This window comes from Gobius niger (assembly GCF_951799975.1).
Source record: "Gobius niger genome assembly, chromosome: 19".
Taxonomy (NCBI): domain Eukaryota; kingdom Metazoa; phylum Chordata; class Actinopteri; order Gobiiformes; family Gobiidae; genus Gobius; species Gobius niger.
This window is the reverse complement of record NC_136870.1, coordinates 18,560,490-18,577,922: the sequence shown is the minus strand read 5'-3', so window position 1 is coordinate 18,577,922 and position 17,433 is coordinate 18,560,490. Positions and strand designations below refer to the sequence as shown.

At 40.8% G+C, this 17,433-nt stretch overlaps 1 protein-coding gene across 1 annotated transcript; it reads left to right on the top strand.

Moving 5' to 3' along the window:
• Window positions 1–8,088: 8,088 nt before the first annotated feature.
• On the top strand, window positions 8,089–16,957 carry pmp22b (peripheral myelin protein 22b). Its single transcript, XM_079577303.1, has 5 exons — window positions 8,089–8,254; window positions 8,877–8,967; window positions 9,078–9,168; window positions 12,945–13,085; window positions 15,616–16,957. The coding sequence occupies exons 2-5, from the start codon at window positions 8,890–8,892 to the stop codon at window positions 15,774–15,776; spliced, it is 471 nt and encodes a 156-aa protein (XP_079433429.1). The 5' UTR covers window positions 8,089–8,254; window positions 8,877–8,889; the 3' UTR covers window positions 15,777–16,957.
• The last annotated feature ends 476 nt before the right edge of the window (window positions 16,958–17,433 follow it).

The following is a 17,433-nucleotide window of genomic DNA, read 5'->3' as shown; positions in this document are numbered from 1 at the left end:
GACTGTGCTAAGGTGGGTGGTAAGAGGTTAAATTAAAAAGTATTTGTGTGTTTTTTTTTTTCATCTTCATCAATGTCTCAAACATGTTGCTGTTGGCCTGTGTGGAGCTCTGCGTCACATCAGAAAGCAGTTAAAAACCAAGGAAACTGCACACTGACAGATAACAGTTTTGAGTTTTCTGTGGTTTTCTGGTCGTAACTGCTTCCCGTCCGGTGGTTGCACTCTGTCACTGTCTTCTGATCTGCGCTCACATGAGAAATCTTTACCTCTGCGAAATTTTGTCATCCACTCAACTTTATCTTTGCTCGACATTCTGTGCATAGCTGCATCAAGATAACAGGACTTGGCACAGTTGCAATGGAGGGAAAAAAAGTCAATATATTCAAATAGATAATCCATTTACTTAAAAAAATAAATGTGATTATCTCACACCTCACATAAACTAGTAGAATATCAGAGTCTAAACCAGGATATGGAGATCAGCTATACTGCACCATTTGTCCCCAGACCACAGCTTGAGAACCCCTTATGTAGGATACAAAAAGCAGAGTCATTCAATAGTGCACGGGCATTACAGGGGTAAAAGATCTTGCGGTTTTATTCTGCTGAATCATAGTGGAGTGAATGGGGCTGAGAGGCCTCTTTATTAAATTTGAGATTATTTATTTATTAATGTGGCCGGCGGAAAGGGAGGAAGGACACTGCTTCAAGAAGGAAATGTCCCGGATTCTCGCAAAAAAAAAGCATTAAAGAGAAAACTAAGTAGCATTTTTGCTGATATCTGCGTCACAATACTTCGGTTTGTGCAGTAATGCGGTCAGGAAATGGCAGTATTTGAGAAAAGCTTTTGTCTGAGTGGTTGCCAAGTGGTGTCGCAGGGACCAATATTAGCAAATGTACACAGCAATGTGTTAAAAAAAATATGCAAATGAGCTAAGTATAAAGATGATCAGAATTAATTGACAGGACTAGATAGATACTCACTCATATTTTCAGCCAGAAAACAAATTGCAACAGCTGTTTTACAATACAAGTCTTACAATATTACCATATTGCTCTACTTTGGATAATTTACCAAAATGCCCCACTAGCTGGGTCGTATTTTGATTACTCCGTTTCCTGTTGTTTGTATATTTCTGTTTATCTGCATGTAGCTATTTATCAGGTGATAGTCAACTGCTTTCATCAAATGACTGCATTTTGTGTTCACCTTAAAAAGAGGTATAACTTAGTTGTGCTTTATAAAATTATCTGTTAAAGTCCTGTTAAAAAGACCCCAGAGTGAATGGCAGACTCAGTGTGAAGGTGCACCCCAAGGCATCCTTTTGGGGACATTATTCTTTGACCAATCAATTAAATACTTATTATATAATTACAAATTAGTAGGGCCCCCTCCTGGAACCGCCACCTTAACTTCGTGGAGGGGTTTGAGCACCCGAATGAACCTGGGAGCTCTGTCGTCGGGGGCTTCGTGCCCCTGGTAGAATCTCCCAGAGCAAACGCAAACAGGTCCTGGGTGACGGGTCAGACAGAGAGCGGTTCAGAAGCCGCTTATGAGAGACCAACAGGCCTGTGTAATCGTGAGGCCGTCCTCCAGTGGACCCACCACCTGCAGGAGGACTGGTGATTTGGACAGCTCAAACGGCTGCCCCCACGACCTGGCAGCGGACAAGTGGAAGAAGATTGATGGACGGATGGAAATGAGTAGGGCGACAGTGGCTCAGATGGTAGAACGGGTCATCCTATAACCGAGAGTTGCTCGAATCCCAGCTTCTGCGGGTGCAGACTGCTGTTTTGTTCTTGGGCGAGACACTTCACCCACAGCCAGTGTAGTAGTTGGAGGGGCTGATGGCACCAATTGGCAGCCTCAGTACTGTCAGTCTACCCCAGGGCAGCTGCTACAAATGCAGCTTGCACTGCAGAGCATGGGCTATTGAATAATGACAACAGGCAACACAGGCTTGTAAAGCGCAATACACAATAAATGTAAATAAACCATAAATAGATGAGATTAATAAGTGAGAATCAGTGTTTTCTTTGATTCGTGTTATTCTTTTTTTAAGGTCAAAGAAGTCAGGAAATGATATACACATTTTAACAATAAAAATGTTTTTTATTAAGTGTTCAGTTGTGTTTTGTACAAACTGGGCTTGAAATGCCCGCAGCTGTATTATATTACATCTGAGTAAGTAAGGACAAGGCACATCATACACTTGGAGTCCATTTTCTACAAATCTTATACTAACAGCATTACGAAGAAAATGCTTCACTTTCCCTCACCTCACTGCCGCATTATTTGGTAAAGCCGCTCTTTCGGCGTCTCGTGTTTCAACCATTGAATGTTAAGGGTAATTTTAAGGGCCAGAGCCTCGTGTAGCAGCCTGCTGTCATCGCCGCATTGGGCCTAATTAAAATGTGTTGATGGCATAATATTCAACGGAAAAACCGAGAGTGTTTACATAGTTTTCCACAAGTACGTTTCTTTTAGATCAGAATGGCTGGAAATGATACCGCTTCTCATTATCAGTGCTTATAAAGATATGGGTTATGCATTAAAAAATAAAATAATAAAAAGTAATGGTAATGATCTTGACTTTATTATTAAGTGATAGACACATCTTTTAAGGAATTGACATCTGCTTTAAGACTTCAGTGCATGCAGGTATGTGGATGGAGTTACAGTAACTGAGAAAGTCGTATGGCCAACATTTAAGACCCATAGCTCTGGTCTTATGTGACAGTGGCATGTGACCTGTCTGAGGTAGAACGCAGCAAGTGAAATATGCATATCACAAATCAAAATGCAAAACACAAAGACAAAAGCGTTGCACATGAACGGAAAAGGTGTATTCTTCCAAACGAGTGCACAGTTGCGGAGTGGTTGCGCAAAACAAGTTAGCCGCTTCAGCGCTCCTACCGGTTAATTTCTTTCCGCTTGTTGCTCCAAGTCTAATACAGCGGGAACCATATGTTTACAGACACTTTATAAAAAGAGACATTTGCATATGTTTCTCACTGTCTGACAAAGAATAAGAGATGGAATTTTCCACACAATTTTGTATCACTTTTTACAAAACCAAAAGCTTACATACATATTAATATTTGGAAGCATTGCCTTTAAACTGTATAATTTGGGGTCACACGTTTTGGATTTCCTTTCACAAGCTTCTCACAATAGTTGGCAGAAGTTTTGGTCCATTCCTCCAAACAGAACTGGTGTAACAGCCACATTTGTCGGCCATCTTGCCTTTTCAGCTCTACCCATACATTTTCAACTGGACTGAGATCAGGACTTTGTGACGGTCACTTCAAAACATTGACCTTAAGCCACTTTGTAACCAATACTGGCCAAATGCATTGGGAATTGTCCATTTGGAAGACCTATCTGCTCCCAAGCTTTGACTTCCTGGCTGATGTCTTGGATGTTACAAAACAGCCCCACAGCATGATGCTGCCACCCCCGTGTTTCACAGTTGGGATGGTGTTCTCAGGCTTGCGAGATTCCCCCTTTTTCCTCCAAATATTATTATATTATTAATAAATATTATTATTTTTTCTTAGCTTTTATTGGAAAACTCCAAACTGGCTTTTTCATGTTTCTTTTGGAGTATGGGCTTCTTCCTGTCAGTGTACCCTCTCAGCCCATGTCGGTACTGTACTTGTGTTTGTCAAACCAGTTTCTGCCAGCATCTTCACCACGTCTTATGCATTTGATCTATGGTTCCCATTGTAGGCCTTTCCAAGCTCCCTCCCACCATCCAAACACATGCAGGTGACTTGAAATGTACACAACAGGAAATAGATATTTTGCCTGCTTAAGTTGTTTTCAGACCTATCATAAAAGCAGATATAAAGTTGTAGTATTACTTGCTATCTTACAAAAGAGATCGCCTATAAAGTGTGTCCTTCACTTCATCCTCACAAATAAAAATTCACCCAGCCCCACTGTCTTTTACACAAATATTGACACAAGGGAAAGGCTGCTTTATAGACCTCTTAAAATGCTCCTTTTTTCTTTTCTTTTTCTTACAGTTGACCAAAGTTCAGATTATTTTTTACAGCTTTTTGCGATGGTGAAATCCTGCCGTTGCACCACGTTGAACACACAGACCTATCGCTGAAGGAGCGACGGTATCAGACAAAGTGGTGCTTGTTTTCAGAGTGGCACATGCATGGTACTCGGCGCATACTTTGGCACGCCTGCATGTTCGAGAGCGCACCCAGAGGTCTTTGGTTCGCGAGGGTTAACGAAACTTGCGGTGAGTGCGGGTGAAGTGGTGAAGAGGAGAGACGTGTACGGGTTAACCTGATGTCAAGTGACTCCTCTCTAATCACATGGAGGGAACAGGAAAGTAAGATAGCTACTGTGGAAGCACCACCATAAACTCCCAACAATCTAAAGTTTGGTCTTTCTGTACATGCATCTGATGGAAATTAGCCCAAAGGTAAACTCAGGTGTCATTGTCCCAGGAAAAACAAACAATTCAGTTTAATTTGCCTTGAGACTGGTGCCAGTACATATGCTTAGTGTGGGCCCATGGTTGTCATTGTCATTAGTTTGTAACAATGTTCAAATCCACTGTGTAGAAGTGCACATGACAAATATTATCTGCACTCTTCACTAAGGATTTTTTACACTTGAGTTTTATTTGTGTTTTAGTATGTAGTTTCACCAATATATAAAAGCACTTTTATATGTGAATCATGCTCTGCCTTGACTGTTTAACCTCTTAACCCCCACCTGAACTAAAAGGCTCAAAAAGTGACAAAAATGTGGCCAAAATATGGCAAAGAATCTGACAAAAATGTGGCAAAAATGTGATGAAAAAGTGACAAAAATGTGGCAAAAATGTGATGAAAAAGTGAAAAAAATGTGGCAAAAAACTGATGAAAAAATGACAAAAATGTGAGTAAAATGAGACAATAATGTGGCAAAAAAGTGATGAAAAAGTGAAAAAAATGTGGTAAAAATGTGATGAAAAAGTGACAAAAATGTGGCCAAAAATGTCATCAAAAAGTGACAAAATTTTGGCAAAAATGATGCTAAAAATGTGCAAAACAAAGTGATGAAAATGTCAAATAAATAGGACAAAAATGTGGCAAAAAAAGTGGCAAACATAGGACAAAAAGTGACAAAAATGTGATGAAAAAGTGACAAAAATGTGGCAAAAAATATGATGAAAAAGTGACAAATATGTGGCAAAAAAGTGGCAGAAATATGACATAAATGTGACAAAAATGTGGCAAAAAAATTGATGAAAATGTGACAAAAATGTGGTAAAAAAGTGTCATAAAAGTGACAAAAATGTGAATAAAATGTGACACAACAGTGAAAAAAAAGTGATGAGATTTTTTTTTAAATAAAGAAACTAAAAATGTTAGTGTAGTCTATTTTTTCTATTTCAACTTTATAAAGTGACCGCATGTATTTGATGGATTGAGAAATGTTGGGCAAAGCCATCATGTCACCATGTCTATGTGATGTGGGTGACTAAAAATCATCACCACAGTCAAAAAAAAAAGTATGACAAAGGCCTTTTATTTGATTACTCATCAATGCAAATCAAGCCACATGTATTCCAAATTCTTAACATTACTTAAAGGGCATTGGGCGGAAGAGCGATAGAGAGACTTTATTGGGAAAAAAAATAAAAATAAGGATAAAACCTCTGCTTCGCAATCAAAGGATTAGGTTCACCGAATACAAGGAGTTGATCAATAACATACAAATCTGAAAAACACCATTACTCAGACTTTCTGTGATTATCAAGAAGGGAGGGAAACTTCTCAACATAGACAATTATGTCATTTTTTTTATAGCAGCCACACCAGCACTAACACAAAAACTGAATTCCATGAAACATTACTCACTTTCCCCGACATAGTTCACAACTAGAGTCATATTTAGCCTCTTAAACTTTCAACATCTTAGACCTCGGTTTGGTGGAAAGAAAGATAACACATTTTCACCACTCCCTTTCCTCCCTAAACAGGAACCCCGTTGACACTACACCCACGGGTCACACTTGTATATTTAACTTTTATCAACGCGCTTTCTCGGTCCAGGGTGGGACGTTCTATCACTCTCAGTGGAAGTGAGTCATGTCAAACAGGGGAGCGCTCCTGATGCTCTCTCTCCTCTCTTTATAGCCCCCCCCCCCCCCCCCCCCCCCTCCCTCTGTCTCTCTCTCCCCGGGCTATCCCTTCATACTTGTCTCTCACACCTCACACATGGGCTGCTGGTCATTAGTCACGTGGGCCGAGGGCATGACTGGTCCAGGGAGAGACCGGCATCATCCGTGTGTTTGTGTTCCCTATTGCCAAGACAACACGAGGCACATCGCGCTTGACACTCACTGACCTGATATAATACTGAATATTTTAAGGAGTCAGGGTGTTAGCAGAAGTGAAACAAGCATCATCTATATTTGTAATAAAAAATGCACGCGTTTGCCAAAGTAACAAAATGAATTCATAGTGGGGGTGGTGGTGATACAGTAAGTCGGAGTAACGTCAGAACACAGTGATGAAAAGTGATGAAAAAGTGACAAAATTGTGACTAAAATGAAGATGAAAGCGCAACAAAAGAAGACAAAGATCTGTTAAGATGAGTTTTGTAGGTCTTAGCTTTCAAATGAGGTGTTAGTCTGGTCTATAGGCTGTATGCTTTTAGATTTTGATAAAGATGAACTGGAGATAATGCGCTTATAGATGGTGGTTAAAGCAGAACTAAGTAACTCATGCCCCTAGAGTCCATAAACGCCACTGCAGGTGTCGTAGCATGTTACGTTTTTTTTACTCATTAATTATCCGTGAGAGTAAATACTACGCTGACAGAAAAGACAAAGGGAGAGAGGGATATTGTACATCCAATTACACAATGGAGATCCTATTTTTCACTGAAACTTGGCTGTAAATACTGTTTAAGTGGTGCTAGCCCGCCATAGCTTTGCCCGATAGCTTCTGCTTCGTGATTCCATTAGTGTGTATTGGTGGCACAGACCCGGTGGCAGCGAAGTTGCAATTGTGGTTTTCTGGCCAGAGACACCAGGGGGCAATGAAAGACCCCCCAATCGTCCCATTAACAGTTGTATTACCCCCAGAAGAACTACGAAAATGATTTATTAAGTTAAACAAGTTACTTAGTATTGTTTTAAGAGGTGAAGAGTTGTATTTGAGGTGATTTACTTAGATATTATTATTAACATCTTACTATTTACTTTTCTCTCTTCTCAGTGCTTTGCGACACCTACTTTGTGAACCCCATAGGCTGCAGTTTAGGGCATAAGAAGCAGGAAAAGTGAATGCTATTACTGAATCTGCCTTATTTATCCAGCGCATTTTCTCCAGTTCAATTTACTTTGAACTCAATTTACTATTTTTGCCACATTTTAGCCACATTTTTTAATCGTTTCTGTCATGTTTTCGTTTTTGTCACCTATTTGTTGCTCTTTTGTTGCTTTTTCATCACTCTTAAGTCATGCTTTTTGTCTCTTCATTATCATGTTTTCGTAGTTTTTGTTCATCATTTTAGTGGCTCTGGTAGCTACACTCTTTTGTCGCGCTTTCATCACATTTTTGTCGCTCTTTTATGTCTTTTTTCCGTTTTTTTTTTCATCATTCTTTAGTCGTACTTTTTTATTGTGTTATTGTTGCTTTTCCAGCGTGTTTTTGTCGCTCCTTTATCACTTTCGTGTTTTCATCCTCGTTTTTTGTCACTACTTTGACCCTGTTTTCAAGAAAACAGGGTCAAAGACTGGGTAAAGACCAATAAGACCAATTAGTTATAACTTTCAGCATTGATTTTAAAATGTGTTTTCCAAAGCATCATTAAGCATTATAAGTTGAACTGCATCTGGACCAAACGCTGAAAACTATTTGTGATCCAGTAACTTAATACGAGAATGCTTCCAGAGTATGTCCTCTCTCTTAACTGTGTCCAGCCACTAGCAACATAAAACAAGTCGGTAACTAAGGAAACCACGCGCTTTTACGCACGCTTGCGTCTATATCGGGAACTCTGACTGAGGGTCAGTGCGTGACGTAGCCACGCTCACGGGGCGTCGTTCTTCCAAAATGAGACAGTTTATAACAGCGCGTCAGCCGCTGGCATCAATCTCTGCGCCCAGTCCGACCCTGCGCTCCGAGCACTGAGGATAACACCGCTGCTACTGGACTTTAGGGAAACTTTTGTATCGCGTTTACCTTGTTTTTCTTTTTTTTTTGTGTGGGGAATTACAGCTGCGAGTTACAAGTAAGTGGACTTTACTCTGTTATAAACTTCCTGAACGGGCTCTCGTGCGGGAGAGAAACAGGAAAAGCGGTTATGAGTGGAAGGGAGTTGCTATTATTACTATTATTAATATGTTCAAACGTGTTTTAACCATGCTGTGTTAACTTTACTGAATCACTCATTAATGGCGTGTTATTTTTGAGAAGCGCGCTCGTTTCACTGGCCTCTGTTTTTCCGTGTGACGCAGAAGAGGCGCGCGAGTATTTTTATTTGCATCACAACAAAGTTTGCCCAGTCACGTCATTTAAAAAATAGAATAAAAATGGAATCTGTAAAGAAACACTCAGTAGAATAATGTTCGGAGCACGGAAACATCACCAAAACTATGTCAAAAATGCCAAGGACGAAAATAGGCAGAGGTCCATAGCGTACATTCTGTAATTGACGCACGTACAGATGAGGTGTCCCGGGCCGCTCTTCATTCTGTTTCAATGTGACACACCCATGTCCCCCCACCACCACCACCACCAGCAGCAGCAGCAGCAGCAGCAGCAGCAGCAGCAGCAGCCCAAATACGCACTCGCTTTATCACAGTGATCCAAGGGCAAGACTCACTGACCGTTTCCTCTCTGCCTCTGTCCAGACGCTGCGTAAAGATGCTGCTGCTTCTACTTGGGATCATCTTCCTGCACGTCGCTGCACTTGTCCTCCTGTTTGTCTCCACTATTGTCAGCGTAAGTCAAGTTTAGAGATTCTTTTTTTTTGTTTAACTATGCATGTTTTTTGAATACCTTTTTCTTTTGAAGTTGCTTTTTGTTCATGTTGGTTGTTTTCCTGTTGTTAGGTATGGACGACGGGACAATCTGGCTCCTCAGACCTTTGGCAAAACTGCTCTTCAACCAATGGCCAATACTGTGTGCCTGCATCAGCTGGTGGTAGGTCCAAAACACATTTTTTTTTACTTTTAATTCATAGTGTGATGCTTTTTTCTATGGGATTTGTAGTCCCCCTGTGACACCTGTAGTCCATGTTACTACTGGAATGGTGGAGCTAAATGCTAGATGAAAGTGGACACTGTTTTCAAAATGCAACACTGCTTGTAATGTGGGTGTGTCTCGCCCTCCTCCGGGAGCGTGGTGCCATCTAGGGCAGAGAATGTGGTACTGTCGGAGCTCATAGGCTGGAGGCTGTATAAATAGTCATGGTGCTATGTCCATATTGAGGGCCGGCGTGTTGTGGTAAAGGGGGTATTCGGGGTGGGGCTGGTGGCTGGCTACTGCCGCCGCCGCTGGTGGCGGATGGTGGTGTGGAAACGGGAGTATTTAAAGTTGTGCATCTATGTGGCGGGACCTTGGGCCACCTCGCGGAGGACATAGCGCATTCAGGGTCACGCCCAGTGTCAGAGAATAGTGCTCAGGGATCATTAGGACAATAATTTAAGGCAGCAGCTGCATGTGTATTTTAAACCAGACAAGCTGGATTAGAAACACCTAAATACTACACAAGGTGGAGAAATAACTGAGCTTAAGTTGGATTTTACATTGCAATTTCTAAATAAGACTTGAGTTGTCTGTCAAGTAAATGGGTTTCGACTTGACATACCACTATTGCTACTAATATTTCTCCCGCTAGATTTAGAGGTGTTTGAGAAGCTTATGAATGTACATTGCTACAAAATGAAGCACTAGTTATTTTAGACTTTGATATTTGTATTATGAAAGCCACAAAAACAGGTTAGGGTGGCCGGAGCGGTGGAGTGATGTCACTGGTGGGGAATGGGCAGCAGTGTGTGTGTGTGTGTGTATGTTTGGACAGGGGTTGTAGCTATTATAACACTCTGCCAGGTCCCGGGACAGCCACAGCCTGGACTCCTGTTTGACCAGCTTTCAGTGACTGACACATACTGTTTGTTCAGGAAAAGTGTCCCTCCTCTCCATCCACCGCAGAGATGGCAGATAGAGGGAGCTTTTACAAGGTTTTGCTGAGGGCTCCGGTTTCTACTCTGATGCGGTTTACAATCAGTTATTCTTGGGGAATTGCGTCAACAGCGTGTGCTTCTTTTTTGCTGTTGAATCTCATGAAAGAAATCAATGAATCACAGTAGATTTTATCAGTAGATTGCATCCTGCAGATTATAAGGTGGGCATGTCTAGTGTTTGTTGGTGATTATCGTATCTTACTGTTGTTAAACTTCTAATGCAGTGTCTTCTGAGATGAAATATAGAATGCGTATTGCTTTAAAAGTGGAAGTTGTCAATGTTGCCCCCAGTTCCATATGTTCTGGGTGGGGAGATGTGAAAAGTACGCTCTGGATTGTAAACCCTTGGGGTTAATGGGCTTTATTATATAATAATGCTCATGAGAATTCAGTCAAGAGTCACATGGGGTCACAAGCCAGTGTAAACCGTATGAGAGTGGATGGATTATCAAATTCTGCAAAACAGAAGCGCTCAGTTTTTGATGTTAAGTATGGAGTAATTGACTGGGCTTGTGTGTTGAATCATGATGGATGTTATATTTGAGAGCACGAGGTTATGATTTCTCGATTTGCTGTGTGTTCGGACTGTCTAAGCTACCGAGTTTAAACATCCTCTCAGCCAGGAAAATGACGTCGCCAAATTCACTCCCTCTCACAACGTGCATAATCATGATGAGGTAGACGTAACTCTACACATAAAGTGGATTTCCTATGTTTGCGCGGCGCGTCGCTCCGTACCTCCCGTCTCTAAGCACCGTCACGACAATACATTATGTCATCGGTGTAAACTCGGGAGCGTGTGTCACATTTATCAGCGATATTTTGAACCCTGGGCCAGGAAATGCCTCATGCCACTGTTTTCCGACCACAACAGCAGCGTCGAAGGAAGGAAGACGGACAAGATGTGTTTATCACATGCTGGCGATGATTTGTTCTTACAGTTGGGAGCGGATGGAACATTTTACCCATCAGTCATAGTGTTATCAAGCCCTATTACATAACATGGGGTTATTAGAAGTAGTGGAATCTAATTGTTTGTCAGATGCGATATAGGGGGGCTGCATGCAGTCGAAGAATGGCTCATGTTTCCAATCTAAAGCACGTGTCATTGAGGTAACTTGATCTGGCCATTGAAGATCAAGAAGTGCTTTGACGTTAGAGCCTTTTATCATATAGAATGTCATAGTAGTTAGCATTATGTTTGGTAAACTGGTGGCGCAACGGTTAATGCTCACGAGAAGAAGGTTGTAAGAGTTTGAGTTCTGGGCCGGGTGGGACTTTTTCTGTATGGAGTTTGCATGTTCTCATATGTGGTAGGTTGTATATCACATGTAGCAAGGTTCCCCCTACCATTTATAAAGTACAATAGGTTCCCTTATGGAGCCTGAACTACTTTGAAAATAGATTCTGACATTCATCCACCATAGGAACCTCAGATCTTGTGTTCTTATGCTCCTGGATGATGGAACAGACTTGGCTTTGCATGACCACCAATAGCAATGCATGACTTTCTCCAATGAACCCTCTACTTTCTTGACAATAGGCAGATCTAAACTTCTCAGGGTGGATTTTACAGGCATTAGCCATCACCCATACGAGTAAGCAGAAGAATATGGACGGATTTAGTGGCGCGTTCATTTCCAAAGGGTAAAATGAGTTGAAAAGAACACTCAAGGTAAAGCTATAATAAATTATGCATTGTGTCTAAGCCATGCATTTAAGTGGTTACCCATTAAACCACACGTGCTGTGATTTACGTAAGTGAGTGGATCAATAGTCTGGGATTTTGTAGGTTTTATAGAATCCGCAATTTGAGAAAGACGTGGTTTATTGGACAAGGGAAGCATATAGTGCTTTAAGTCGCAAAGATTATGGGACTGTGGATGTATAGCTGAAAATGGATGATAGAATCCAAGATGAAATGGAGATATACAGTAACAGGAGGAGGGAATACACTGAGCGCTTATGAAATTTGAGAGCCCGGGCCCGGGGAAGGCTGTGTGCCCATAACCCATATGAAAGAAATAGACCCCGCATAGAAATCTTCGGATTCCTGGCATGGCGCTGCAAATGAGGCTAAGACACTTCTACTGCCATAACAACAACAAACAGGCCTACAAAATAAAGATAGACACCGGAGGTAGATAAATAGTTTGATGGATAGCTCTTAGTCGATACAGGTGTCTAATGGGTTAATGGTCCGGGCCTTGGAGAGACAGTCAGTGGCGATCGATATGGAGCATTGAGGCTGGCTGTAAAGGGGGGCTTTTAGGAACAAGATCTCTGCATGTTATGGATCTATTACACATTCCCAGAAGGAAGCATGTCTGTAGCTTTAGTTTCCAGATCTCCACTGAACAATTTCCAGAGAGTACGTGTGGTGATTTACATTGTATGCATGTTTTTACACATCTATTGCTATGGGTGTGCCACAAGGCGCTGTTATTGGACCATCATTGTATTGTAAAAACAACAGAAATGTTGGTGATGTAAAAATAAATACAGAAAATCAAACATCACTGCTGTTTATTTTGAATTGTTGAAGTCCATGACAAGAACAATCAAACATTTTTGGGGGGTTCAATCAGTTTTATTCATTGTTTATGCAGAAAGCAACTTGTGAGTTTTTTCTTCTGAATGCCCTTGTTTGTGTCCACCGGTATAGAGTTACAGATAAAGCTAATTGGGTTTCGTTATTGGTATTGATTGCTGTCTTGTTGTGTCCATGTACAGAATGGATCCAGGCGGTGCAGGCCCTCATGATCCTGTCCATCATCTTCAGCTGCATAGCCCTCTTCCTGTTCTTCTGCCAGCTCTTCACTCTGCAGAAGGGGGGGCGCTTCTTCCTCACCGGAGCCTTCCAGATCCTGGCCAGTAAGTCTACTCGATATGCATTAAACTGAAATTGTACTGCCCTCGCTAATGAATGAATTTGAGAAAATGGAATTAGGTACAGTAAATGCATATGTGTATTGCCCTCTGGGGGCTGGCTGCAGCATTACATACAGCGATGTGTCCAGATTTTAGAGTGTTTCTGAATTTTAAACTTTCCCGCACCTCATGACCTGTGTAAAAACAGTCCATGTACATAAACCAAAATGTTTTCTCTGGTTATCCCTGTTACCATGCTATTTCCACTTTATCACTGTGCTGTGAAGTGCAGCCAAAAATGTTTTTAAAAAGCCTATATCCTAACTCTTTCCTAACAGTTGTAAATTAAATTGCAATAAATGTCTAAATCGCTCAATTGAATATTATGCTCAGAGACAGGAGAATAAAAATAGCTGTCAAATGCCGCCCCGCACACATCCCAAAGCCTGAGCTAAATCGAAGCCCAGTGCATCCTCTGTGGCAGACAATTAAATTAGGAGAGTCTGAGCCAGTTACTAATGGCTTAGTGCTGCATTTGTCTACTGCGCCTCATGCCCTTTGGCCACACAGTGCCTCCTCTGCCAGTCCATTGTGTATGAGTTGGCAGCCCTTTTCAGCCTCCCAGGTTTGGTCCGCGCATTGTGCCAGCGCGTTGCCTGGCGCACAGATGCCCACTCAGCCAAATACTGGGCCCAGAGCCAGAAGCAGAGTTGAAATGTCAGATGTCTCGCTGAGTAGGGGCTGGACAGACATAATGCCCTGGAGGTGGACAGAGAAAAACGCCTTGAATGTATCTATTTTCATGCAGTATCTTTATTATACTTCATTGGTACCCAACTCAACGTTCAGATCTGCTCGATGTGGTATCAACTGAGACATGTTTGTTGAAAAGGTCATGTTCAACCTTTATCATCTATATTGTAGAGTGAAAATACATTGATGATGTTCATTCTATCTTCTGGATTTTTTGTTACTTTTCATGAGCTTTTATATATCTGACAACTAGGTATGCAATGTGCCAACCAGAAAATCATGTCAGAGTAGAGAAGCAATGGTTCCCAAAGTGGGGTATTTTAGATTTTTGATGAAAACAGCATAGAGTATTTTAGTGCAATTAAGCCAAATATCAAAATACAGTATCCAAACTAACACCATTAAACCAGATTTTGAAAGCTTTGCAGAGTGATTTTGGGGTCACGGCCAGAAGGGTTTGGGAAGCCCCTGCCTTAAACGATCTGTACCCACTTTTATGTTTATGAACAATGAAATACAATGATAAAATTGAAACTCTAACCTCTAAACCCCTGCCTTAACCAAGTGCATTTTCTCCAGTTCAGCTTTTTCCCTTGCGTTGTTGCCGTGTTTTCGTCACTTTTTTTTGGCCACATTTTTGTTGTGTTTTCGTCACACATTTTTGTCACTTTTTCCATCACTTTTCTGTTGCTTTTCTGTTCAGTTTTTGTGACTTCTTCCATCCTCGTTTTCATCTCGTTTTTGTCTCTATTTTGACCCTTTTTTTTTTTTTAACAAGAAGCTTTTAGATTTGGTTAAAGTTGAACTGGAGAAAATGTGCTTGGTTCAGATGGGGGTTAAGAGGTTAACTTTCTTAACATATTTCCGTGGTCACAAATCTGCACAGGGATTTTTATAGAAGTTTATGAGCATGTTTTACAGTGAGCAAAGCGGTGCGTTATTGTCAGGCCAATGCTAACATTTACTATCCTGCTAGTTCATGATCCATAAAAACACTTAATATTCAGATGCGCTGCGCAGAGTGGTCTTTGTTTTGTATTCGCCCATGATTACTGATAGTGATGCACAGAAATTGGTATCGGATATTGGAGCCGATACTGGAACACATATGATATCGGCTACAAATATCCAATACTGAACCGATGCTAGTTTTGGCCTTAGTTTTGGCCTTAAAAACACAACTTTTACCAACTAAATCTAGGTGAATATGGTCATGCTGTATGTAAAGCTAAGAACAAAATGTATTTTTGATCGATGTGCCAAAGTCTGCAGTTAGCAATAGCATGCTAAAGTTACTGGGAGCATGCTAATGAAACTAATCAAGACTGAGGCAGAAACTATGATAGAAATACCTAAATTAGTCTAATAAAATACAATAACCACTGCTGAAGCCAAGTGTTTGTATTTCAGTTTAAGAAATAACTGATCTAACATATTTGAAATGATCAGATCACTTAATTTAAACTAAAGTCTGTCATATACCCAAGGATAATTAGTGTAGAAAAGTCATCCTTGATAAATGTTTATCCAAGACTTTATCAATAGATATAATTGATAGTTGATCTGTAACATGACAATAAAATATAACTTTATTGATCTTACAATGGAGAAGAGTCAATTACATTTTTCACCTTGAGAAAGCCACCTTTAAGAAAGTCTCTTGGCATCGGTAAATATCGGATATCGGATCAGATACTCAAACCTCAGTATTGGTATCGGTATCAAAAAAGCTGGACCAGTGCATCTCTAATTACTGAGCACTCCCCGCTTTGTTTTGCAGGTCTGTTTGTGATGAGCGGCGCCATCATCTACACTGTGATGAGTCCGGAGTGGGCCCCCTCTACAGACTCCTTCGGGTACTGCTACATCCTGGCCTGGGTGGCCTTCCCCCTGGCTCTCATCAGCGGGATCATCTACGTCATCTTAAGGAAGCGGGAATGAGTCCGACGAGTTTCAACAACAACCTAAACCCAACAAGTCACGTGACCCCCCCCCCCTCTGGTTCATGCTCTAACGCCGCTGGCTGACAACGGTGACATCGCAGACGAAGGGGTATATCAGAATCACCACAGAAACCAACTTCAAGAACCCAACGATGAAGGATGTAAATAGTATCTATGGTTTAAAGCGTATTTATAACACTTTTTACATGTATGTACATAGTTTTGTGTTGCCCTGATACTGATGTATGAGCTTCGTTTTAGCGGATTAAGTGCCTCAGTGTTTTGTTTGTGATGAAAAAAAAAAAAGATTTGAAGCTTTTGTTTTTAGCCCAAACGTGAAAATAGATCATACTGAACTCATTAACCAAAGTGCATGATAAGAATTAGATGTTTCTGGCAGATTTGTATCGAAAAGGGCTTGAGAGTTTTAATGGTTTCATTTGCTTTTTTCTTTTTTTTCTTTTTTTTTTACTTTCAACAAAATGGTGCTATGTATTTATCATTCCTATCACTACAACTGAGTTACTCCGACTTTGTCTTTGATTTAAATCAGACACAAGTGCAATTGTACATTGAGTGCTTCTCTTGCGACTATTGTTTGTTACTCACCATTTCATGTGCCTCTCCCAGTACTTTAAAAACTTGTATAATAGTAAATAATAATATCAGTATTATTGCAAACCTTTTTTTTTTTTTTTTTTCGAAAACACCATTGATATTAATTTTGATTAGGGCAAAGATTAACACCAGGGGGCATTCTAGTTTAAAGCCATACCATAATATAGAGTTTATTATGAAGTATTATATATATAAAAGGGCAGAGATTTGCAGAAATCAAGCAACTTTTTTGTTTTATTTTAACATACTTGAAGTTTGAGGTTTTGCAGTCTCGCGCCGACATGTTTCTTCTACTGTAAGATCGACTGTTTAAATGTCAGTAACAGATGTTGATGTCATTGAAGTATAAACGCTCACTGAATAAAACTCACTCTTTCTCAGCTTCATCCATGTGTTTCCCACTGCCGCACTGAAGTAGCTGAAGTAGCACTAGTAACTAAAATGCAAGGAGATTTCTGGAAATGTCTTGTTGTCAATGGGAATTTTGCAATATTTATCTGTTGTGCAAGTACAGCTCTGGAAAGGAAGAGGAGATCACTGCAGTGTTAAGCAAATATGGTGAATGTTAAGAAAATAAACACATTTTGAGAAGAGTTACAATCATCTCAATAAAAGAAGAAATGTAACAATAGCTAGCTTGTGCCTTGTTATCAATACCTTCACAAACCTACAAAAACAATACATTGCAGTGGTCTCGAATTCTTACCAGAGCGTTATCTTCATTGCTACTGTTAAGGTATCACTGGGAATGCCGGTGCCACACTTGAATGGCAGTCTTGCGTTCACGTGTCAACTTGAGAGATGAAGCTGCAGCTTGAAATGTTTTTTGCGAAATGCCAGGAGAAGCTGGGGTTACACTCAGAGGTCCATACCGACTCGGGACGGACGGGCATCAACACGCGCTATCCCAAACGCGCGGCTTGTATTTCCGAGCCATGCGCAGCATTGGAATAAGAAGACATGAGATTCCCATTGCAACCCTGTGAAGTGCTATGTCCAAAGCTTTTACTCTAGCAGATGTGTCGTATAGGCATGAG